The following is a 25,509-nucleotide window of genomic DNA, read 5'->3' as shown; positions in this document are numbered from 1 at the left end:
GGGTGGTATGGTTAATGACAGTAATCAGGGTATTATACTGCAAAAAGATTTTTAAAAATTTGGCAGATGGGCTCAAAAAATGCAATTGAAGTTTAACGTTGACAAATACAAGGTACTGCATATAGTCAGCAATAATCCCAGATTAATGCACCAACTATGTGATGCTAGACTCAGATTAGTGGAAAATACCCTGGGGGTAATTGTGCAGTCAGGTATGAAGTTCTCTAAACAGTACAGTACTCAAGATGTGGCCTAATCACTGCCGAAACAGCTCATGGGGTTTTGTCAATGATACAGGAATTTTGCTAGCAGGGATAAGGAAGTGATTATTCCATTGTGTAAGGCAGTGATTAGGCCACATCTTGAGTACCATGCAGGTCTGGATGCTGCATTTTAGGAAGGATGCGGATCTATGAATGGGTGCAAAGGACAATGAGCTGGGTGAGGTAACAAAAGGGTGCTCTTACCAGGAAAGGCTTTAGTTCTGCAAATTGCAGCATCTGGAAAATAGGTATATGTGTGGTGATCTAATTGAGGTTTTTAATGAATTGAGTATGCTAAATGCTGAAGCCATCCTTTCTCTTGCTCTGACAACACACATTGAGGTAGCATAAATTAAATTGAAGACTTGGTTGCAGGATACATGCACAGAAATTTGCTTTCAGCATGTGGATAGTTGATTGTTGAAACAATTTACATCTGGTGTTGTGGAAGTAAGTAGTCTGATTAAATATAAGGAAGAACTAAGCAAACTGTTGAGGGGAATGGACAGGTGATATGGAAAGTGTTGTTTATTTATTTATTTTTTTCTGATGCTGTATAAGCTTTCTTTATTGCATCACTTGCCACAAATAATACTAATATACTCCTGTTGTCTGAGCAATAACCACACACTCTTTAGTACAAGAAATGGCAACTGTTTAGTAACGTTTCTGTTTCTGCTCTAGGTAGATACACTTTCAGTTCCATTCTGTCTTTATTGAAAATAATTTCCCTCTTCCTTACAGTAATTTCCTCCAGTAAAACAACCTTCTCTGGAACCAGAGCATTCTGCACCAGATGAATTAGATGTATATCTGTTTCTTTAATTTTTTTTTTTTTTTTTAACAAACTTCGTAATACTTAATCTTGAGTTTTTGTTAAATAAAAATGATATGATTTTTTATGAAACTTATTCATTTTCATTTTAAATAGAGAAAAAATATTTCTGTTGTATCAAAATTTTTTTAACAAAACCTGCAAGCATCAGAGGTAAAAAAAAAAATAATAAAAATAAATTAATTATTGAAGTGCAAAACTGCATCATACCTCTAACAGATAAAAAAAATTGCACTATAAACACTTCAATCCCTGCATAAATCCCTGAGACTTATTTTTGCTCTAGTGTAAGTTTTGACTCAGTCATCATGTTTCTCTAACACACAAAAATGCATAATTTTCAGTTAGAGCCAAAGCCTAGCTTACCTGGTTGTAGCACTCCTGTTACATTTTATATGGCAGAAAACAGATCACAGTAAAACACAATTATAAACTCAATACTATTTACCAAATGTACTCTTTAATGAAAACAGAATAGTTCAAATAACTGTTTTGTTTTTAGATTGTTGTTAACTGAATGTTTTTTTCTCTGTAGAGCTGTTATTCTTGTCATACATGACATCTCTCTGAGCTCTGACAGTTCTCTTAATTATTTAAGCTATAACAGAAAATTATAGCATGGCTATTTATCTTCAAGAGTGCTGCCATTAGTTTAGCGTATATAGCAGTTTGCACTTGGTGATCAGACAAGGCATGAATCAGACAAGCGCATCAGACAAGGCATGAATTTCAGAAGTTACATCTGCAGAGACAATAAAATGCTGCAGAAAATAGTCACCATAGTGACATGGTACCTAGGATTCTGCCTTCTGCCATGCAGTTAGACTGATTAGAATTGCATTGTTATGTAGAACATGAAGAAAGTTTTTCTACATGACTTCTCAAGCTGCAGTCTCTGTAACTGGATTTTTCAAGCTGTAGAGACTACCATCAACAGTTTCATAAAATATCATGGTAAACTGAGACAAAATAAAATATTTTTCTTGTTTGTCAAGGATAAACATCTATTGCCAAAAAACTGTAGACTGCAAGCTTAACTATTAAGGAACTGGATCTGATCTCTTTTATGTACATGCAATATATGTTGTCTCATTAAGATCATGAAGTTGTTTTATCACAATCACTGAAATATTTACAAGGAGGGGTTCAAATAAGATTTGTTCACCCAGAAGTGATAGAAAGATAATTTTTGTTTGATACATTTCTGTAGCATCCCCACACATTTTTTTTTTTCCCCTTTGCAGCACTGAATGAAGCATAGTCACAGTGGATAAAGTGGAATGCAGATCAGTGGTTCAGTTCCTCTTTCTGCAAAGGAAAACAATCCATGAAGAAATGGTTGCTGTATATGGAGACTGCTCATGTTAGTGTTTTTGCACATTGGTATAAACAAATTAAATGTGGAAGAACCTCAGTGCAATAAGGAAATCGTAGGACACCCAGCAACTGCTATAATAGAAGAGAGAGTGCTACAAAAATTGAGGCATTAATCAAAGAAGATTGCAAAAAAAATTTTGTATTAGCATCAAAGAACTAATACAAAAGCTCTTTGATGATAAATTAGTGTAGGGTTTGTGGAGAATATCATCCATCAACAGTTGCATATGAGTAAAGTGTCTACCATGACTTCCGACCCATTACCAGAAGAAGAAAATGGTGCAATGTACACATATAATGTGGTTTCCTAGCATACCAACATATAATATGTTGGTATGCTAGGAAAAGAAACGGAAGTTTTTTTCAGCTAGTCACATGGATGAAACTTGGAACCATCACTATGATCCTGAAATTAAACAAATGTCAAAACAATGGAAGCATGCAAATCATCTCCCAAAAAGGCAAAGGTGCAACCAAGTGCTGGCAAGATGATGCGGTGGAGTATTATTTCAATCTCCTCATAAAGCTAAATGCTGCTGTAAAAGAAAAGATGGGAAAAGCTGTGCACCTGTTCCATGATAATGTCCCTGCACATTCTTCACTTGCTGCAGTGAAGTGTACCCACAAATGTGGGTTTGAAATATTGCTGCATCCTGCTTATTCACCTGACCCTTGGATTTCCTCCTCTTTCCTGCCCCGATGTCCTTTCTTCATGGTAAACACTTTGCTCCTGCTGATGAGATGAGATGATTTCTGTTGCCGAGTTGTGGTTGAAGGGCAGTAAGAGGACTTTGACAAAAACTGGCCTGTGGAAGTATATTGAGAGATGGGAAAGATGTCATTTTGTCTGGTGTCATGTTAAAAAGTTTAATACATGGTGTTTAGTTCAACCTTCTGTTGCAATTATTTCTGGGTGAATACAAATCTTTTTTTAATTCTCCTTGTATTTTTAGTTGAACTTTGCATGTACCAGTTCCATCCATATCGTCCAATCCATGAGTAAGCATAGCAAAGTTGAGCAACATGTTAAAATCAAGTTTTCTGTGATCTAAAGAATTCTCCATCTGAAGATTTTCCAGGTACTGCACCAGTTTGTGATACATTGCTTTGTAAAAAAAAAAAAAAAAAAAACAAGCAAAAAAGCATTTTTGCAGTTCCTAAGAAGATAGCAGTAATGATGCCCGAATTGATTGGCTTTTGATGATCATGATGGAGGACTTGCATTCCAGTTGTCTAGTCTTCATAAAATAATTTTTGGATAACAATGCTGAGAAAGTAAAAAAAAATAAATTTTTTTTAGTAAATGTTATGTTCTTGCTCAAGTATGAATATAATGAAATCCTTTCTATCTTCCAAACTTGATATCATTTCCAATTATAATGGAACTCAAATCTTTGAGTTTGTCTTATCACTGTGGGTGAAGTGTAGATCCTGCAATTCAAACTCATAATTTATTATGATCCAACAAGGTATACATGTGTAATTAAATGGAATAGAAATGTTCATTTCTATTTCACAGAGTGCATATTGAATTTGTATCAGTTTCTGTTATAGCACTTAGACCTTGAGAGGAAATTCATTTCTCTGTAGCCACTTGTAGAGGTAAAAGTGAGGTCACTGATTCAGAGTGCACATGTGTTTTTTATGATAGTTTTCTATCTACCATAAGGTCATGCTTCTATACCTCAAGATGTGCCAGACTTAATCTTGATTTCATCCCACAGAAATTTCCTCTAGGCTGACATTGAGAGGAATATAATTAGGTTGCTGAAACAGTTCCTAATCAGAAATGTCTTCAGCAGTTATACACAACTGTTTTCAAAGAGATCACTGCAAGCTGAGTTGTGTGTTTGTGTGTGTGTGTGTGTGTGTGCATGTATATATATATATATATAGGTGCTCATCAGTTCTGTGAATTTAGTGATGGACATAATAATAATAATGACCTTTTGTTTATATGTTAGTAATGATTTTAGCGATATGATATTGATAGTATTATTTGTACCAAATAACTAATTATCATTTAAGAAAGATTAATTTTCTTATTTGATTTTTTTATTATCAGATCACTTCAACTATTTTTCATCCAATTGCAGAATTTAAGTGGTATTAGACAAAGAAAGTGCTCAATAATAGGTGACCATTTGGAAGTGGTTACCTGTTTATCAGCTGTAACATGTGCTTTAGGAAACTGGCTGCTATTTGCATAATACTGTGCATGTGTGTTGTGGAGTCAGTATTCTTATGAAAATAAAGATCTATGATGGGGTTTTGTTTTGTCTAGTTTATGGAGGGTATATACTGTAATACCATACAAGTTTTAAAACTGCAATACCATAACAAGTTTTAAAACTTGTTATTCTGGAGTGCTGTGCTTAAATTTCAGTTTATTTGAAGAGACTTTGATATTGATTGAATTTAAAGATCCTTAAATGAAAGAAGTACAGGGAAAAAACTCTAAAGACAGAGAAATAAAAGTTTAAAGATCCTCAAGTAAAAGAAGTATTGACCACCATGAAGGAACAGAAAGAAGTCTGATGAGGCTAGTTCTGATAAAAAGGTGAGTGTGCGGCAGCAGTTCGTACCCTCTCTGATATATTTAGTCATTGCAATTGCTGATGTGTGAGCAGGAGAATTTTTTTTTGTAATTCAAGTGTTCTCTTGTCAGCATTCCTTTTCTTTTAGACTTGATAGCATCTCATAATTGATGTAATGATGCAAAGTGTACTTCTGTTACAGTTTGTCCTGTTGAAACAGTTCATCATTATTTCAATAATAAATCACCATTTCCAGCCAGTGGAAACTGTTTTAACCTTTATTGTAGGCAGTGAACTCTGTCTTTGTTGTTTGGGCTACTGCTTTGATCAGGCTGATGGTGAAGTGGATCCATACCTTAGTCATGGTTACAAACCTTGCCTAAAATTTTTGAGATTTGCTTTGTATTGTGTCAGCAATTCTTAGGAAGTCTTGGTACCAATCACATTTTTGATCAGATGTTAAATGATATGGGACCCAGCTTACAGAAACCTTTAGTAAACCCAGTTCCTTTGTCAGAATGTTTTTTTGCAACCATTCATATGAGATGTCTCTTGTCCATACTGTTTTGTGCATTGATAATCACCCACAATCACCATATCATATGATGCATCAGTGGAATGTTTTCTTTAAAATTACCCATTTGTCATTTGCTTGAAGATCATCTTTGATTCCCCCCCATTCCCTCCTTTGAATTTTGCTATTCATATTTTTCACCATGGCATACAATGGATTTTATATACTCAAACATATATACCACATCATCATGGATTTCTTTTGGTGTTAAATCATTGTTCTGTGTGTATCTTATGACAGCTTGATGTTCATTGATTTCTCAACAGAACATAAAGTTAAACTTGTATTTTGGCATTTGTTTATAAAAAGGACCAACAAATCAAATAAGATGTTCTTCATTTTATCATTATTTCTATGTGAGGCTTTAAACTTTTCAATACTTCTTTTGTAAATAATATTTACTTTATGTTGGTAATTTATACATGAACCATCAGCATTAACAGAATCCTTGTAGGCCTGCAGTGTTAGATCTAATGTTAGATATGACAACAGCAAATTAGTTATGCATAAAACTGATTGATTGACATGCGCTATTCCCAACTAGTAAAATCACCTGGGAACGTGATTGATTGAGAGATGCTTCCAGGCTAATGAACATGTAACTAAGACAGTTTCCTGTGTAGACATAAATAACCAATAGCCAAAGGTTAGGTTTGGCACCATGATGGGTGAAGTGTGATCACGAACCACGAGTAATCAAAGCAGCTATCTAAAATCCATAAAACAGGGTCTTAAAACTTACCATTAATAAACAAGTCAGAGAATGGTAAAGCTTCAAACTGCAAGATTTTACTGTATAAGATCCTCACATTGCATTTCATTAAATGGTCTTATTAATTCCACAAACATAATTAACCCTAACAGTTAAAAAATTTTAAAAATATGTTAGCTTTGGAAGTATATTTTACTCTTTCAGTGACTTATATTTGGAAATTATGCATTTCCAAGCTGAATAAGGTCATTTACTTTGTTTCAGGCTGTCATATCATTAGGACACAGTCCGATGTAGACATAAATAGTGCTGACAGAAGGGTTTTGACAGATAATAAAGCAGTGGCTTGGTTTACAGAGACTTCTTCCTATAGCTTCCAATCAACTGTTCAACAACCTGGTGATGTAAAGGAAGTAACATTTGAAACCACTCAAACGCCTGTTGTGCCAAATTATCATTATACATCGAATGTCCATCTTATTCCAAACATATATAAGATAGTTGTGGTAATTTTTTATTTTTGTTTTTTTTATTTTTCTGTTAAAATAGCAGTTATGCATGAAAATTATTGCAGAAAACATTGATCTGACATCCATTACTGATACTAAAATAGTATTAGTATTTTTTGTATAATGAGATTTTTTTTCTTCTTTCTTCTGAATATTACCTGTTCAAGCTTTTGCAAACAGGAGTAATAGAATAAAGAAGAAAACAGGAGAGAAACTAGTGAAGCAAAAATTCTTGAATTACATTAAAAATTTTGTAATAAACAATATACAGTTAGACCTCAGGTTATACATTTTCAGATTATGCTGTTAAACCTGTGTTTTATATAATGTGATCAATGTTTCAAAATATGTGGAACCCTGCTTCATATTTATGCAGTACATGTTATTTTGATTACATTTACCAATTTTGTTTTTGCCAAATTTCATTTACTGGCCAAGTCTGCTGTTTGTGGCCAGCCAGTGCATCACAAAATTCCATTTATTCATCTGGTTTCTTATCACTAGCATCATCTCTTATCTCCTTGCAGTTTTTTGGTTAATTTAATCCCTGAAAAAGTATAATTTCATTGAAGGAAAACTTGTCCTGTGGGCCCAAGAGTGTGCAATTTTAACGCAACCAATAAAGTAGAAACCCTGGATGGTGCTGGATTGATTGCCAAAATGATTGCCAAGTTGATTGAATTCACAATTTAAAAGAAATGGTGAAATATTTAGCATTAATCAGGTCAAGTGATGCAAGGAAGCAAGCTTATTGCATGAGCAAAAAAAAAAAAAATAATATATATATAAAACCCTTCTGAATCGATCACAATTAATTCAACTTTGAAATTCAGATTATTTACTTCATCTACCTTGGGAGGCAACTTATTTCAGCAATGTACTGCCTACGTGAAATCTAATCTTATAGTACTTCCCAAAACTTTGTTTGTTCCCTTGTTCTCGTTTCATAAGTTAACATTGAAATTACCTCCCTCGTTCATTCTGCTTATTCTTTTAAGGGCTATAAACATCTATATCAGGTCACTCCTCAGGTGATTGATCTCTAGGTGTTTGTCTACATCTTCCTGGGTGTTTCTCATAAGGTCACACCTAGATTTCTTTTCTCCAAATGCAAAATGTTATTAAACTGTAGTTTGCATCATTCATACAATATATGTAATTGATCTGCCCTTCTGAAGTAGTATAGCCATCTCCAGTTGCAAACCATCATACCTACTTTTAACTCATCAGAAAACTTTAACAGCTTTCCTTGTATATCCTATTAATATCATTGTAGAAAATCAGAAGCAAGAGCAAGCACCAACACTGAACCCTAAGAGATTCACCTCCTGCATTAATCCATTCCAGAGAATGCTCACCCTGTATGTCCTCTCATTTAGCCAGATCATAATACACTTAGTATTATTAAATTACATTGGAAACATGTTTATACAGCATTAGCAAAAAAAAAACCACATGCCCAACCCCCTAATAATAGTTTATCTAATCTTTCCATGTACCAGAGTATAACTGATTTTCCAACAATCAATTACGCTTTGACTGAAAGCAAACATCTGTCCTGCAACCATCCTTTTTCAATTTATGTTCCTTTACAGGTCATCTAAAAAAAAAAAAAAAAAATAGTAAAAATACCATTAGGATTTAGTTCAGTTGATTCATTTAAAGCTGTAAACACTTCAGTCAGGAATGCCTGAAGGTTCCTAGTACAGTCTGTCCTCGTATAGCACGATAGTTGCGTTCCTAGAAACCCTTGTGCAATGCAAAATCGTGCAATATAAACAACAGGCCCTATGGGAAAAGTAGGGTTAGGTGCCGACCACCCAAGATTGAACACACATTTGGAACCAAAACATTACCAAACACAATAAATAATCGGGTAATTTTAATCGTTATAAAATACTTACATATTTTATAACGATTAAAATACGTAATAAAAATAATATTATATTATAATAAAGTATTTTTAGTATTTTTTAATACTAAAAAAGTATTTTTTACGGATAAAATACGTATTTTATTCGTAAAAAATTTATTATATTAAATAAAATAGTCGTAATAAAATACTTACTTATTTTATAATACCTAAGTATAAATTATAATACGTAAGTCGTAATAAAATATTGCTAATGCTTTTGCTTCTATCGTAAGCAAACTTGCTTTTTGTTTGATTTTCTATCCAAACAGATGATAGCCGTTCCATCTCTTCCAATTTCTTTGTGTCTTAATCTAATGGATTTTAATTACACTTTGAGTTGTTCCCGCTATGAAAGTTGTTTTTATTTTCTCTGCATTCTTTGTAATTCTCCGCGTTGCCTCATTTAGGTCTGTAGCACGTGCAATATCACATGGTCTTTCATTTCGCTCAAAGTGTTTCAAAATTTCATATTTTTTCTCTATCGACAGAAGCGGACTGGCCATAAGCCTTACGGGGGAAACCACGGTGGGCCGGAGGCCGGTGTGATTTTGGCCATAAACCGTAGTATGAGGCCACTACAAATTTTCCCGGGTAAGAATTTTTGAACCAGTCCGCCTCTGTTTATCGATATTGCTTCTTTTTTTTTCTCTCTGAATCTACAGTGTCTTAGCCAAGACGCTTCCTTTTCACACCTTTTAAGTATTTTACTAATTTTTAGGGAATAAAGCACAATTACAAACAAGGTGGCACGCTTGATACACAGAAACAAAGCTGTGCGCGTGTAGCAACTGAATAAACAACACCGTAAAGGCCGAGATACACTATTAACACCTCACATTTTACTAAAGCACATTTCTGGGGGTTACTACCATAAAACAATAAAAACAATTTCCAGTTGCGTTTCTGCTAGTGGAATCTGTTATAAACTGGTAGTAAACTCCATAGCTGGAATTGTTGGTTTTTACGTTATTATGGTGAAATGTGTTTCCCCTTCACTGATATAAAACACATAAATACATTTTCAGAATCTTCTTCGTTCCTATCGTGTTGCGTTCAGTTGGGGTGATTCCGCATTCGACTGCCATTTCTTGTAAACACAAAGGCGAATCGTGTATAAGCGAATTCGGTTCGTGTTATATAAGATAACGTTCCCCTATTTATAAATCGTGTACGATCGAATTCGTGTAATGCAAACACGTGTTATACGAGGACCGACTGTATACTCTTTTGTACCCCTTATCATCTTATTGCTCTTCTGCACCTGTTTTGAAAATGAGGCTTCCAGACCTGTGTGCAGTACTGAAGTACAATCTAACCGTTGTCTTATGTAACAGGATAATAAGCTCCTTGTCCCTGCTGGTAAAGTTCCTTTGCATCAATGGAACTCCCTAACTTGTCTAGAAACTTGTCTTTGCCGGTCAGAGAACTTCATATTGGACTGTAAAATGTTCCTAGGTCTTTTTCATTCTCCACTGCTGTGATGGTGACAGCACAATTGGAATGTTATTCTAGGTTTACTGCTATCTGTATCCAGTTCCTTACATTGATTAGTGTTAAACTTTAATTGCCACATCTTGGCCCATCTCCCTAATTTCTCTAGATCCTGTTGCAGTAGCAAACCCTGATTCTCATTAACCATCCTGCCAAGCTTTTTCATCAACAAACTTACAACATTAGACTTGATATTGCTTCATCCTTATGTTTAATAAATATTGAAAACAGTAAGGATAAAAACATTGAACCCCCAAGCGACTCCACCCATAACATTAGTCCAGGAAGAGCAGTATCCATTAATAACCACTCAATGTCTTCTGCTACTCAACCATCCCCTTATCCTCAGCAGTAACTCGGTGGCACTGATGCCACATTTTTGCAGTCTTTCATGTGGAATAGTGTCAAAAGCTTTACTAATATCAAAGTATATGGTCCTTGAGATCAGTCATAGACATTCTCTTAGGTATGAAAAGCCTGGGCTTATTACCTGGGAGTCTAAAATGCCAATAGAACTAATATTCAGGTGATACTTGACTTAAATGGACCAAAGTTTGGTGAAGTCTGGTTCTGCAACAACCGTATCTTCTACTTGCACCTTCACAATGGTTGGACTTAGTTACCCTAGGTATAACTCCCATTTGCAAGTCTCAAAAGGTGTGAACCAACATAAGGAGGGGTTGAGATGTAGTCTTCACCACATGCCACCCCTTTATATTATCAGGCAATGCTTAGATGATGACTCTTATCAACCAATGCAATATTACCATTCTGTGAATTGGAGGTATGAAATATTGAAACCTACGTTTAGCTGCAGCAACCCCCATCTCTTCCATCATGCAGTATGTCCGATGTCTTTGAGGTTCTGATGAACATCATGTGAAATCCAGTCTTTCTTACATTTCAAGGATACACTCAAAAATAGTGTTCACAGACCAGCCACTAGGTAGTCCACCAGATCAAACCTCTATTGGTAAGTCTCTAGGTGGCACCTCAATCAGTTAGTGTATAATCTTACTACATCTGCTCTGCCAGATGACTAAAGAGTCCATGTAGTGAGTATGCTGCTGTTGGGGGGGAAGAGATTGTTGAGGCCACATGCCAAGAATCTGGGTGTATGCCATTATCTAAAAATTTCATTACTTCATACATGTCATTCCCCGCCTTTTCTTTACTAGTAAATACATCATGAACTGGCAAACTAATAGAACACAAACTTATTTGCGAAAAGATCAAACCTCCAAACACTTCCTCATTCATTTCTGAAATGTGTGTGGTCTCGGTTCAATTCTCGATGACATCCATTTCCACTTACATTTTGCCAAAACCTACTTGCTTTTTTTAACAGAATCTCAATTATCAGTTTCTTCAACCACTACTCATGGCAGTTTACCTAATTATTCACTATATGATTCCTTTTGCTACAAAGGTGGTAACTGTGAATATGCCCACTCTGATATTCCCTGTTAGAGATTGATGGTCCTTATTTGAAATCTCCTCTTTTTGATCTTCTCTGGATTAACATCTCTACTTCACTCTGTCAAATTCATCTGCTGTCTCTATTGATCTCCCAGTTCCACTAATCACTTAGAAATCTTGACTACCTTCATCTGAAAAACTGCTTTCTCCAGTCCAACTTTCCTAACAGTGATTAATTTTCCTTGCTAATTTTAGTATTCACAACTCCAGCTGGCTTCGGTTTTCTAGTCAAATGGACCCAGCTAGTTGAGATGCTGAGACTTTTGCAATTACAAATGACCTCACACAGATTGTTCATTCACTTACCAGAATATCAGACAATCTTAACCACACAGCCAACACTCTTGATCTTTTTCTTACAAACAAACCTTCCAAGTATGTGGTCAAGGCGAGTGGGTCTCAAGCACATCAGTTCAAATCTCAGTGATGTTCTCTTTTCCAGTGGAGACTTTTTCCCATGGTCATTCTCAGCCTTGTGTTGTTTGACATTACAAGATTGCAAACTGGGATGATCTGCGAAATTTCTGTTCTTCTTTTGCTTGGTTCAATTTCTGTTTTAAATCTTCTGGTGCCAATGTTTACTTAAATTGTCAGTGAAATTATTCTTGAAAGGATGAAATCCTTTATTCCACACTCCACCTTGAAATATCATCCTTTATCTAAACCTTAGTTTTCTAATAAATGTGCAAAGTCTGTTCAAGATAAGAATGTTGCATATTGCAATTGACTTGTATCCAAATCTCCAGCTCTGGATGCTTGCAATTGTGATATGCAACAACAATTTTAAAACAGTTATTAATCAGTCCAAACTAAATTTGAACAGGCTAAGAGTAGAAAACTTGCTTCTTGTTCAAATGGTAGTAGCCCTCTTCTGGTCTCTTGCCAAAGCTGTTGGCTGCAACTTTTGCTCATCTCTATTCCCACCTCTGTCAAAACTAGATGGTTCTGTTGCTACTTCAATCAAAGATAAAGTTATCATGCTAGCATCCTACTTTTCTTCTAACTTGTGTATTGATGATCTTAGTAAACCACCTCCTGCCACCCTCCAGTACACTCCATTTAATGCCTCCTGTAGTCTTCCATCAAAAGGATGACAGAATTTTGAATGGTCCTGATACCAAGAAAGCACCTCCTAATGCTGTTTTTCTATTATCAAAACTTGTGCTTATGGAGTAAGGTCCTGAGCTTACTCCTGTTCTGTGTCCTCTTTTTTTTTTCACTTTCTTATTCCACTAGTGTTTTCCCCCTTTTGTTTAGAAATTTGCTGATATCCAACCAGTTCCTAAAAAGGATGACAAATCTCTCCCATCAAATTGTCATCCCATTGCATTTACTTATACTTTTTCTAAAGTAGTGGAGAAATCAATTAACCAACTCTTAAGCTATCTAGAAACCTATCATCTGATCCGTGATTGCCAATATGGATCCGTGAGTGTTGATCCATTGGTGATATACTGGCTTAAGTTACTCATCTGTGGAAAAACTTGGTGAAACTCAAGCAGTTGCTCTTGACATTTCTAAGAATTTTTATGGTGTTTGGCATAAAAGCCTTCTGAACAAATTTCCATCTTATGGATTGCTTACTGTTTTTTGCAGTTGGGTGTCCAGTTTTCTCTCTGACTGCTCACTGCAGGTGATAGTTGATGTCTACTAACTTCTCCACTAATGCTGGTCTTTTCTCAAGATTAGTTTTTCTTCCACTGTTTTTCCTCTTGTATATTAATGATATTCTTCAAATGACTGGAAAACCTATCTGTAGTTTTACTGATAGTAGCACATTGCATTCCACTTTCCAGTTTGTGAAACCTTGCTCTACACAATTTCATGTTCTTGAATATCCACCACCAATTCCTTAAATGCTGATCTCCAAGTAATTCTGTAGTGTAACAAGAATAAGTTCCTTAATTTCAGTCCTAAAACTGAGTCCATTCTTGTTAAAAGAATTCTACTGCTCCTACAGTTATCTTTGATGACACTTAGATTTCTAGACAAGACCATTTTTATTAAAGACTACCCTGACTTCTAATCTCTTTTGAAATAAACATATCACAAATATTGCATCCTCTGCATCTAAAAAAAATGTTTTTCTCTTTTGCTCTTGAGGTTAATTTTCTGCTAAACAATTAATCACTGTGTACAGATCTCAAATCTTCCCTAACTTACAATATTGTTCCAACATGGTGGAACAATATTCTAAGGCATGGAAGCCTGTGATAGATAAAAGCTGGTCTGTAACCAAGTCACAAAGGAGATTAGGCAGATTATGAGAAATCCTTGGCAAAGGATGCAAAGAAAAACAACAAAGTTCTTTACCTATGTAAACTCTAGAAGGAAAGGGATGAATTAGATTGGTCCACTGATATTGATGGTTCAACTGTTGATAATCCTGCTCAGGTGGCTAACAAACTAAATGAGTATTTTGCATCTACATTCACCCATGAGGAGTTATTCAGGGAGAGGAGTGTCAGAGGTGATTTAAACTCTGGTAGTGAGCTGGATGATTTTGTAATAACTGAGAGGAAAGTGGAGGAGAAATTGTTGAAGATAAACATAAAAAAGGCACCCGGGGTGGAAGGGATCTATCCAGTTATATTAAAGGAAGCAGCAAAGGAAGTAAGCAAACCCTTAGCCATAATTATGAGAGCTTCTTTGGACTCAAGGGAGGTACCCATGGACTGGAGATGTGCAAATGTGATCCCAGTTCACAAAGGAGGATCAAAGAGCAACACAAGTAATTATAGACCCGTTAGGTTCCAGGAAAATTAATGGAGGCACTGGTTAAAGAAGCACTTCAGGATCATCTAGACAAGACTTCAGTTATAGCTCGGACACAGCATAGTTTTGTTAAGGGAAAGTCTTGCCTGACCAATTTGATTGGATACTATGATTTGGTCACAAAGAAACTGGATGCAGGGAATAACTTTGATATCATAGATTTGGATCTTAGAAAGGCTTTTGATACTGCTGCACATGGAAGACTGCTGCACAAATTGGAGCAGTGTGGCATTGGAGGCAAATTGCTGCTGTGGATAAAGGGATGTTTGAGTGGGAGAAGACAGAGAGTGGTAATCAATGGACACTGCTCATCGTGGACTAATGTTATTAGTGGAGTCCCTCAGGGTTCAGTATTGGGTCCATTGTTGTTTTCTGTTTTTATAAATGATATTGATGATGGGTATATCAAGCTTAATGTCCAAGTTTGCAGACGATATGAAGGTTGGCAGGGTTGTTAAGGACACTAATGACAGTATGCTGCTGCAATAGGATCTAGAAAAGTTGAGCAGATGGGATGAGAGATGGCAAATGAAGTTTAACATTGACAAATGTAAAGAACTACATATGGGAAGCAGCAACTCCAGAGTGACGTATCAACTCTGTGGTACTACACTGACAGTGATAGAGAATGAAAAGGACCTGGGGGTAATTGTGCAGGCAGATATGAAGTTTTCTGAGCAGTGCAGACGGTCTGCTAGAGTAGCTCATGGTGTCTTGTCAATGATATACAGGAATTTTTCAAGCAGGGATAAGGAGGTGATTATCCCCTTATTATAAGGGAATAATCACCTTTATATAAGGTGTGGCCTGACCACACCTTGAGTACTGTATACAGGTCTGGAGACCTCATTTTAAGAAGGATGTAGAGCCGTTGGAAAAAGTACAGAGAAGGGCAACAAGATTAGTGAATGGAACAAAGGGTTGCTCTTATGAAGAAAGGCTTAAATTTTTGCAAATTACAGTGTCTGGAGACTAGGCACCTGCGAGGTGATGTGATTAAGGTGTATAAAGCCTTGAATGGCTTGAGGATGCTCATTGCTGATGGAATTCTTCCTCTTGCTCAGAATAATCAATTGAGAGGGCATAAATTCAAATTGAGGAAAGACAGATGTAGGATAGATGTGCGGAAGTTTGTCTTTAGCCACTGGGTGGTTGGTTGGTGGAACAGACTTCCATCCTTTGTTGTGGAAGTTGATAGCCTAAATAAATTTAAGGTTGAGCTGGACAGGTACTTGGAACGAACGGAGGGGTGAAATGGGAGCATGTTTTTTTTTTTTTTTTTTTTTTCTGTGTCTGATGCTGCATAAGCTTGCTTTCTTGCATCATATACCTCTGCTAATGCTAACATCTGGAGTGATGCCCCCAGAACCTTTCTTGAGCTTCTAGGCCCCCATTCAAAAGAGTTAGGCTAATTAGTGACCCATTTTTACTAATTCTCTCCACTCTCTATCTACTAGGCATTCTGTTTCTGCTACATGCCTTTTCTGTAGATACTTCCATGCAGGCCTGGCACTAGGGGTGTGCAAGTAAGGCACTTTCCACAGGCATTCCTAAAATAAGTGCTGCTAGATGCACTACTGGATATATATGCAAGTTAAGATAAAATATGAATTAGACACTGTTACAGGGTTTTGCATCAGGCGCCACAAATGCTAGCACCAGTCCTGCTTCCATGCACACTTGCTTTTCTGAATTGGCTTATGTAATTCCTCCTCTCACTTAAAAAGTAGTTGAAACACATGCCACAACCAGTCAGCATCTATTTACTGTCTGGATTTAAACTTACAGAACCAACTTTTCTTCTTCATCATTTATTCCTTCAATTTCTGTTTTCTGGAATAACCTCCCTTCATACATATTTCATATAATTATTTGAAAATTACAATCTACAGAAATTTAATGTCAAGTATCTGTTTCTGTTTTCTGGAAATCTGATATCTTACTTTCTGGATGCCTATACCTGCTACTGATCTATCAGTCGCTGTATTTCCTCTTGTCCCCCTCCCTATCTAACAGTTTATTGACCCATGCAACAGAACCTCAATAGCATCAGCAAATATTCTAGCACCTCTTATATCTAATCTCTGTAAAAACGGTCTCTCCTGTTAATAAGTATAAACCACTCTTAGAAAAATTCTGCCCTATGTTTCTTACACTTTTGATCCTTCTTTGGATGACAGCCTGGCTTAAAGTTAGATGACAGAGGGTAGTCATAAATGGATATTCATAGCAGACCAGTATAGGAATCAGTGCTGGAACTCTTGTTTCTGATTTTCCTTAATGGCACTGATGAGTAAGCACAGGAGAAGCTGTAAAAGTTCACTATTGGAATGGCCATTGATGGCCAGAACCATTCCATGTTGCTGATAATTTTTATAAAAAAGGCACTAAAGTTTAATTCTTCTAAATGTAGGATTTTTCACTTCGGGAAATCAGGAATTAAAGCTGAGGGGAGTGGAGTTATAAGTGGTTAGAGACAAAAAAAATACTTGCAGTTATGGTACAATCACATGAAATTTACCATTTAGTGTAAACAGGTTCCTAGAGAGCACTTGGTTTGCTGTCTATGATTTATATGGACTTGTAAGTCAGGAGAAGGATGCTGTTGTTCCTGTGTGTAAGGTGCTGACTGAAAATCTTGGAAATTGGATGTCTTGGGGGGACCTGAGATGTTTAAAAGGCCTTAAATGGGATTGTAAAGTTAACAATGGAGATATACTCTCATGTGTAGCAGAGGTAAGAACCATGCAGCTGAAATATAAACTCTTATGAAGTAACAGAAACTTATAAGTCCATAATGTGCTGTCCAAAGGTAGCACATTGTGGATCACTGGAATAAATAACTTACTAAGTAACCAAGGCAGAGTTTGGTAAAGTTTAAAACATAATTGGATGGTCACTTTTTGGTGTTGGGATAGTTCTGCAGCTTGATAATATTTGAAGAAACACCTTATTTTGCATGTGTTTTAACAGGAAATCCAACATGTTTATTTTAACAGTATTTATTTTCTTATATTTTTAATTTGTTTTTATAGTTTTATATATAATATTCAATTTTTGTAGTAATTTAACATTAATCATATTGTGCATTTTATCTTATATATATTTGGAGGGATTCATTGCCAGTACAGCATAATTGACAGTACTTGCAATCTCTGTGTGGTAAGTGAACAGTAGCAAGAGAGGTACATGGATGATCAGTCATCAGTTAATTATTTGAAAGGATGTAGTGACACCAAAGTTTGATAGACAGGCAATGCTCAAAAATGTTTGTCTTTTCATCTCCTCAATGCATCTTTTTTATCAGTGGCAAGTTTGTAATTTGAAACCCTGATTGAAAGCAGTCTCAGGAGAGCATTGAACCAGTGTAGTATAAAATGTTTAGTGGCAAAAAAAAGTTATTGGGATGTGCTACAGACTACATGATAAGTCTCTATATGCAACTTGAATTAGCCTAAATGCTTTCTTCTATGATTTTTCAACTTATTTCATCGATTGCAAATTGAGGATTGATAATTTCACTGCAGGATATGTTTAAAGCATTCATATTTATCCCATCATAGAATGGAGTCACCACTTTAAGAGGGAGTTTTGAACTTTCATCTTCCATTTTACAAGGAGCAACAGAAGTAACTGACAGAAGAAAATATAAGGTAATGGAGAATTATCTCTTCCTTCAAGGCTCAACTGGCTCTTCTGGGACTGCCATTTTAGGAGAATCAGCCATGTGATCCTTCTTTGGATGATAGCCTGGCTTAAAGGTAGATGACAGAGGGTAGTCATAAATCGACATTAGTAGAGTCTGATATGTGAATATATCCGACTTTAGCCATAATTATGAGAGAATCCTTGGACTTAGGGGGAAGTCCCCATGGACTGGAGGTGTGCCATTTTCACCCCAATTCAAAAATGGTATCAAAGGGTGACACGAGTAATTACACACCTGTTAGTTTAACTTCTGTTCCGGGGGAAATAATGGAGTCGCTAGTTAAAGAAGCATTGCAGGATCATCTAGACAAGACTGCAGTCATAATTCAGACAGCATGGGTTTGTTAGAAGTATTGTCTTACCAATTTTATTAGATACTATGTGGTCACAAAGGAACTGGAGGCAAAAAATAATTTTGATATCATATACTTGGATTTCAGGAATGCTTTTGATACTATTGCACATGGAAAACTGCTATACATATTGGAGCAGTATGGCATTAAGAATCTGCAGGTAAATGAACCACTAGGTGGCAGTGATCACAGTGTGCTGAAGTGGGATTTACTCCAAGAGGTAACTACCATTAGGGGTAAAGGGAAGGGTTATTGCTTTCGTAAAGGCGACTACAATGGACTGAGACAGTATTTAAATTCTATACAGTGGGACCAACTGATGGTGTTACCAACAGCAAATTCAAAATGGGAAGCATTCAAAGAACTTATCTTGGAAGCTACTAGGCTTTACATACCAACTAAGAAATATTGTTCAAGGTTTAGGCCTAAGTGGATGTCAGATGAACTAATGAGACATATGGCAGAGAAATAAAATGCATGGGATACATAAAAATTAACACGTGACACAGCACAGAAGCCTATGATAGATACAAGTTGATCTGTAACCAAGTTACAAAGGTGGTTAGGCAGGCGAAGGCAGATTACGAGAAATCTTTGGCAAGGGATGCAAAGAAAAACACCAAAGAGTTCTTTACTCATGTAAACTCTAGAAGGAAGGGGATGAATCAGATTGGTCCACTTGATATCGATGGGTCAACTGTTGATGATCCGGCTCAGGTAACTAACAAACTAAATGAATATTTTGCATTGACATTCACACATGAGGAGTTATTCAGCGAGGGGAATGCCAGAGGTGTATTCAACTCTGGCAGTAAGCTAGAGAACCTTGTAATAACTGAGAGTAAAGTGGAGGAGAAATTGTTGAAGATAAATACAAGAAAGGCACCTGGGGTGGATGGGATCTATCCAGTTATATTAAAGGAGGCAGCGAAGGAAGTAAGCAAAACCCTTAGCCATAATTATGAGAGCTTCCTTGGACTCAGGGGAGGTACCCATGGACTGGAGATGTGCAAATGTGACCCAAATTCACAAAGGAGGATCAAAGGCTGACACAAGTAATTATAGACCTGTTAGGTTCCAGGAAAATTAATGGAGCCACTGGTTAAAGAAGCACTTCAGGATCATCTAGACAAGACTTCAGTTATAGCTCGGACACAGCATGGTTTTGTTAAGAGGAAGTCTTGCCTGACCAGTCTGATTGGATACTATGATGTGGTCACAAAGGAACTGGATGCAGGGAATAACTTTGATATCATAGATTTGGATCTTAGAAAGGCTTTTGATACTGTTGCATGGAAGACTGCTGCACAAATTGGAGCAGTGTGGCATTGGAGGCAAATTGCTGCTGTGGATAAAGGGGTGGTTGAGGGGGAGAAGACAGAGAGTGGTAATCAATGGACACTGCTCATCGTGGACTAATGTTATTAGTGGAGTACCTCAGGGATCAGTATTGGGTCCATTATTGTTTTCTGTATTTATAAATGATATTGATGATGGTATATCAAGCTTAATGTCCAAGTTTGCAGACGATACGAAGGTTGGCAGGGTTGTCAAGGACACTACTGACACTATGCTACTGCAACAGGATGTGGAAAGGTTGAGCAGATGGGCTGAGAGGTGGCAAATGAAGTTTAACATTGACAAATGTAAAGTACTACATATGGGAAACAGCAACCCCAGAGCAATGTATCAACTCTGTGGTACTACACTGACAGTGGTAGAGAATGAAAGGGAACTGGAGATGGTTGTGCAGGCAGATATGAAGTTTTCTGAGCAGTGCAGACGGGCGGCAAGAGTAGCTCATGGTGTATTGTCGATGATATATAGGAATTTTTCTAGCAGGGATAAGGACGTGATTATTCCCTTGTATAAGGCAATGGTCAGGCCACACCTAGAGTACTGTATACAGGTCTGGAGGCCTGATTTCAAGAAGGATGTAGAGATGCTGGAACGAGTACAGAGAAGGGCAACAAGATTAGTGAATGGAACAAAGAGGTGCTCTTACGAAGAAAGACCTAAGTTTTGCAAATTACAGTGTCTGGAGACTAGGCACCAGCGAGGTGATCTGATAGAGGTGTATAAAGCCTTGAATGGTTTGAGCATGCTCAATGCTGATGGGATTCTTCCTCTTGCTCAGAATAATCACCTGAGAGGGCATTAATTCAAATTGAGGAAAGACAGATGTAGGATAGACGTGAGGAAATTTGCCTTTAGCCAGCGGGTGGTTTGTTGGTGGAACAGACTTCCATCCCTTGTGGTGGAGGTTGATAGCCTAAATAAGTTTAAGGCTCAGCTGGACAGGTATTTTGAACGAACAGAGGGGTGAAGTGGAAGTGGGGGTTTTTTTTTTTTTTTGGCTAATGCTGCATAAGCTTGCTTTCTTGCATCAAATGCCTCTACTAATGCTAATTCTAATGCCAAGTTGTTACAATGGATAAAAGGATGGTTGAGTTGGAGAAAATGGCGGTAATTAATAGACAATGCTCTTCTTGGAGTAATTAGCATTAGCAAAGGCACATGATTCAAGAAAGCAAGCTTATATAGCATCAGCCAAAAAAAAAAAAAAAACCCTTATTTCACCCATCCACTCGCTCCAAATGTTTGTCAATTCTATCAACTTCTACGACAGATGGAAGTTTGTTCCAGCAATCAACTGCCCACTGGCTAAAGGCAAACTACTACATATCAATCCTATCTTCCCTCAATTTGAATTTCTGCCCTTTCAGACAAGTACTCTGAGCAAGAAGAATCCCAACAGCATTGAGCATGCTCAAACCATTCAAGGCTTTATACACCTCAATCAGATCACCTCGCAGGTGCCTAGTCTCCAGACACTGTAATTCGCAAAACTTAACCCTTTCTTCGTAAGAGCAACCCTTTGTTCCAATCACTTATCTTGTTTCCCTTCTCTGTACGCATTCCAACAGCTCTGCATTCTTCCTAAAATGTGGCCTCCAAACCTGTATACAGTACTCAAGGTGTGGCCTAACCATTGCCTTATACAAGGGGATAATCACCTCCTTACCCCTGTTAGAAAAATTCCTGTATATCATTGACAAGACACCATGAACTACTCTTGCAGACCATCTGCTCTGCTCAGAAAACTTCATATCTGCCTGCACAATTAACCCCCAAGTCCTTTTCATTCTCTACCACTGTCAGTGTGGTACCATAGAGTTGATATGTTACTCTGGGATTACTGCTTCCATTTTTTGTAGTACTTTACATTTGTCAATGTTAAACTGCATTTGCCACCTCTCAGTCCATCTGCTCAACTTCGCTAGATCCTGTTGCAGCAGTGTACTATCATTAGTGTCATTAACAACCATACCTGCCAAACTTCGTATCGTCTTCAGACTTTGACATTAAGCCTCATATACCATCATCAGTATCTTTTATAAATACAGAAAACAACAATGGACCCAACACTGAACCCTGAGGGACTCCACTAATAACATTAGTCCACAAAGAGCAGTGTCCATTGATTACCACTATGTCTTCTCCCACTCAACCATCCCTTTATCCATAGCAGCAATTTGCTTCCAATGCCACACTGCTCCAATTTGTACAGCAGTCTTCCATGTGCAACAGTATCAAAGGCTTTTCTCAGATCCAAATATATGATATCAAAGTTATTCTTTGCATCCAGTTCCTTTGTGACTATATGATAGTATCCAATCAAAGTAGTCAGAGAAGACTTCCCCTTAACAAACCCATGCTGTGTCCAAGCTATAACTGAAGTCTTGTCTAGATGATCCTGCAATGCTTCTTTAACCAGTGCCTCCATTAATTTCCCTGGAACAGAAGTTTAACTAACAGGTCTGTAATTACCTGTGTCTCCCTTTGATCCTCCTTTGTGGATTGGGGTCACATTTGCACATCTCCAGTCCATGGGTACCTCCCCTGAGTCCAGGGAAGCTCTCATAATTATGGCTAAGGGTTTTCTTACTTCCTTTGCCGCCTCCTTTAATCCTGGTGTGGATGGAATCTATCCTCTGGATAGATTCCATCTACACCAGGAAAACACAAGAAAGGCACCTGGAGTGGATGGAATCTATCCTCTGGATAGATTCCATCCACTCCAGGTGCCTTTCTTGTGTTTATCTTCAACAATTTCTCCTCCACTTTACTCTCAGTTATTACAAGTTAACTAGCTTACTGCCGGAGTTGAATACACCTCTGGCATTCCCCTCCCTGAAAATTATAATGTTAGTTGAGTCCCCAGCATTCAATTTTGGGCCCATTGTTATTTTGTATATATAGTTTTTATCAATGATATTGATGATCAGGCTAGAGTTGGTAATGACAGTAGTCATAGTATTCTACTTGATCTAGAAAGGTTGGACAGATGGGCTGAGAAGTGGCAACTGAAGTTTAACATTGACAAATGCACAAAGTACTGCATATGGGTAGCAGTAATCCAGAGAAACATACCAACTGTGTGGTACTACTCTCAGGGTGGTAGAGAATGAAAAAGACATGGGAGTAATTGTGCAGTCAGATATAAAGTTTTCTGAACATTGCAGACAGGCTGCCAGAGCAGGTCATGGGGTATTTTCAATGATATACGGAAATTTTGCTAGTAGAGAAAAGGAAGTGATTATCCTTTTGTATAAGGCAGTGGTCAGGCCGTGCCTTGACTACTGCGTACAGGTATGGAGGCCTCATTTTAGGAAGGATGTAGAGTAGCTTGAGCATGTACAGGGAAGGGAACAAGGTTGGTGAGGGGAATGAAGGGGTCCTCTTACCAAAAAAGACTTTATTTCTGCAAATTTCAGTGGCTAGAGGAGACTAGAGGAGGGAGTACCACAAGGATCAGTATTAAGCGTTATGCTTTTCGCCATCAAAGTAAATTCCATCACAGAACAACTTCCTCCAACTGTAAACAGTGCCCTCTATGTTGATGACGTTAGCATATTTTGTCATTCATGCAACATGAGGGTTATTGAAAGACAACTGCAAAAAGCCATTGATTGCCTTAATTCCTGGGCACTTGCTAATGTTTTCATGTTCTCGCCTGAGAAGACGTTTGCGTACACTTTTGTCGTAAGCATAATCTTCATACTGAACCTGAATTAAGGCTCAGACAAAATGCTATTCCAGTAGTGGCCGACACAAAATTCTTGCGACTCGTATTTGATAAAAAGCTGACCTTTCTGGATCACATCCCTCAACTCCGCACAAAGTGCACAAGAGGCCTGAATATTCTTGAATGGTTTGAGCATGCTGAATTCTGATAGGATTCTTTTGCTTGCTCAGATTATGAACCTGAGAGGACATAAATTCAAATTGAGGAAAGTCAATTGTAGAATAGATGTGTGGAAATTTGCTTTTAGTCAGCAGGTAGTTGATTGCTGGAACGAACTTCTATTTGTTGCAGAAGTTGATAGCTTAAAAAATTCAAGGAAGAACTGGACAAACTTTTAGAGCGAATGGGTGGTTGAAAAGGAAAGTGGGTTTTTTTTTTGGCTGATTCTGTATAAGCTTGCTTTCTTGTATCATATTCCTCTGCTATTGTTAATGCTATAAATCATTAATTTTAACAATCATTTTATTATGTTTAAGTATAGTGCGAAAACAACAATAATACATAGCCAAATCGGAATTAACAGAATGTTAGCAAAACGGCATTGTTTTAAGTTATATCTCATATTGTGAATACCTTCACAACAAGTTGCCATGATATTGCACTACTTTGAATAAGTAACACTTCACCTGAGGAGAAGACTAATGTTACTTATTCTCAGATGGATACCACCACTCAGACGGCACAGTTTTAGGGCTATTTGGCCCTTCTTCGGTGGGTATGAAGTATAACTCATATTGTGCAGTTATACTTCATAACTGTTTTGCCATCATTGCATCACTTGGGTACTTACCCACTCACCACCAGTTACCCATGTAACTGGCAATCTGGCTCTGTGTGTGCATGCATTTCACTTTGCATTAGTTCAGGCATATGATGCAAGAAAGCAAGCTTATACAGCATCAGCCAAAAAAAAAAAAAAAACTTCCCATTTCACCCATCTGGTCACTCCAAATGTTTGTCTAGCTCAGCCTTAAATTTATTTAAGCTATCAACTACCTGCTGGCTAAAGGCAAACTTCCGCACATCTATTCTACAACTGTCTTTCCTCAATTTGAATCTGTGCCCCTTTCTTAATCTGAGCTAGAGGTAGTATCCTGTCAGTATTGAGCCTGCTCAAACCATTCAAGCTCTTATACTCCTTGATCAGATCACCTCGCAGGTGCCTAGTCTCCAGATGCTGCAGCTTGCAGAACTTAAGCCTTTCTTCGTAAGCGCACCCTTTTGTTCCTCTCACCAATCGTTGCACTTCTCTGTACTCATTCTAGCAACTCTACATCCTTCCTAAAATGAGGCCTCCAGACCTGTATCCAGTACTCAAGGTGTGGCCTGACCATTGCGTTATACAAAAGGATAATCACCTCCTTGTCTCTGCTAGCAAAATTTCTATATATCATTGACAAAACTCAGACCTACTCTGGCAGCCTGTCTACACTGCTCAGAGAACTTCATATCTGACTGCACAATTACCTCCAGGTCTTTTTCATTCTCCACTTCCCTGAGTGTAGTACCACACAGCTGGTACATTTCTCTTGGGTTACTGCTACCCATATGGAGTACTTTGCATTTGTCAATGTTAAACGTCACTTGCCACTTCTTCTTCTGGCGCCTCCGTAGCCAGGTGGGCAGGAGCAGCAATGCATAGCACACTCTTCTTGATTAGACCGGGGTTCGAGCCCATGACCACCAAATACGGAGGATGCGGAAAGGTCAGGGAATGACCACTGCATATCCCCAGTGCAATATGGCCTTAGTTGCTAATGCTCCTAAAAACCAAATAACAGCAACAACTTGCCACTTCTCAGCCCATCTGCCTAACTTTTCTAGATCTTGTTGCTGTAGCATACTGTCATTAACAACCCTGCCAACCATGCTGTGTCTGAACTATTACTGCT

General features: G+C 37.4%; 1 protein-coding gene across 2 annotated transcripts in view; it reads left to right on the top strand.

Moving 5' to 3' along the window:
• The window catches only part of LOC150079966 (tyrosine-protein phosphatase non-receptor type 5-like), a 185,948-nt gene that overhangs the window by 24,335 nt on the left and 136,104 nt on the right, over positions 1-25,509 (top strand). For both annotated transcript variants that reach the window (XM_090382829.1, XM_090382828.1), the window contains exon 2: positions 6,563-6,804. In XM_090382829.1, the coding sequence (XP_090238955.1) occupies positions 6,563-6,804 (242 nt within the window). The remainder of the gene's footprint in view (positions 1-6,562; positions 6,805-25,509) is intronic.

This window comes from Mastigoproctus giganteus, chromosome 10 (assembly GCF_048544385.1).
Source record: "Mastigoproctus giganteus isolate SK-2022 chromosome 10, ASM4854438v1, whole genome shotgun sequence".
NCBI lineage: Eukaryota > Metazoa > Arthropoda > Arachnida > Uropygi > Thelyphonidae > Mastigoproctus > Mastigoproctus giganteus.
This window is presented reverse-complemented; position numbering and strand designations above follow the sequence as displayed.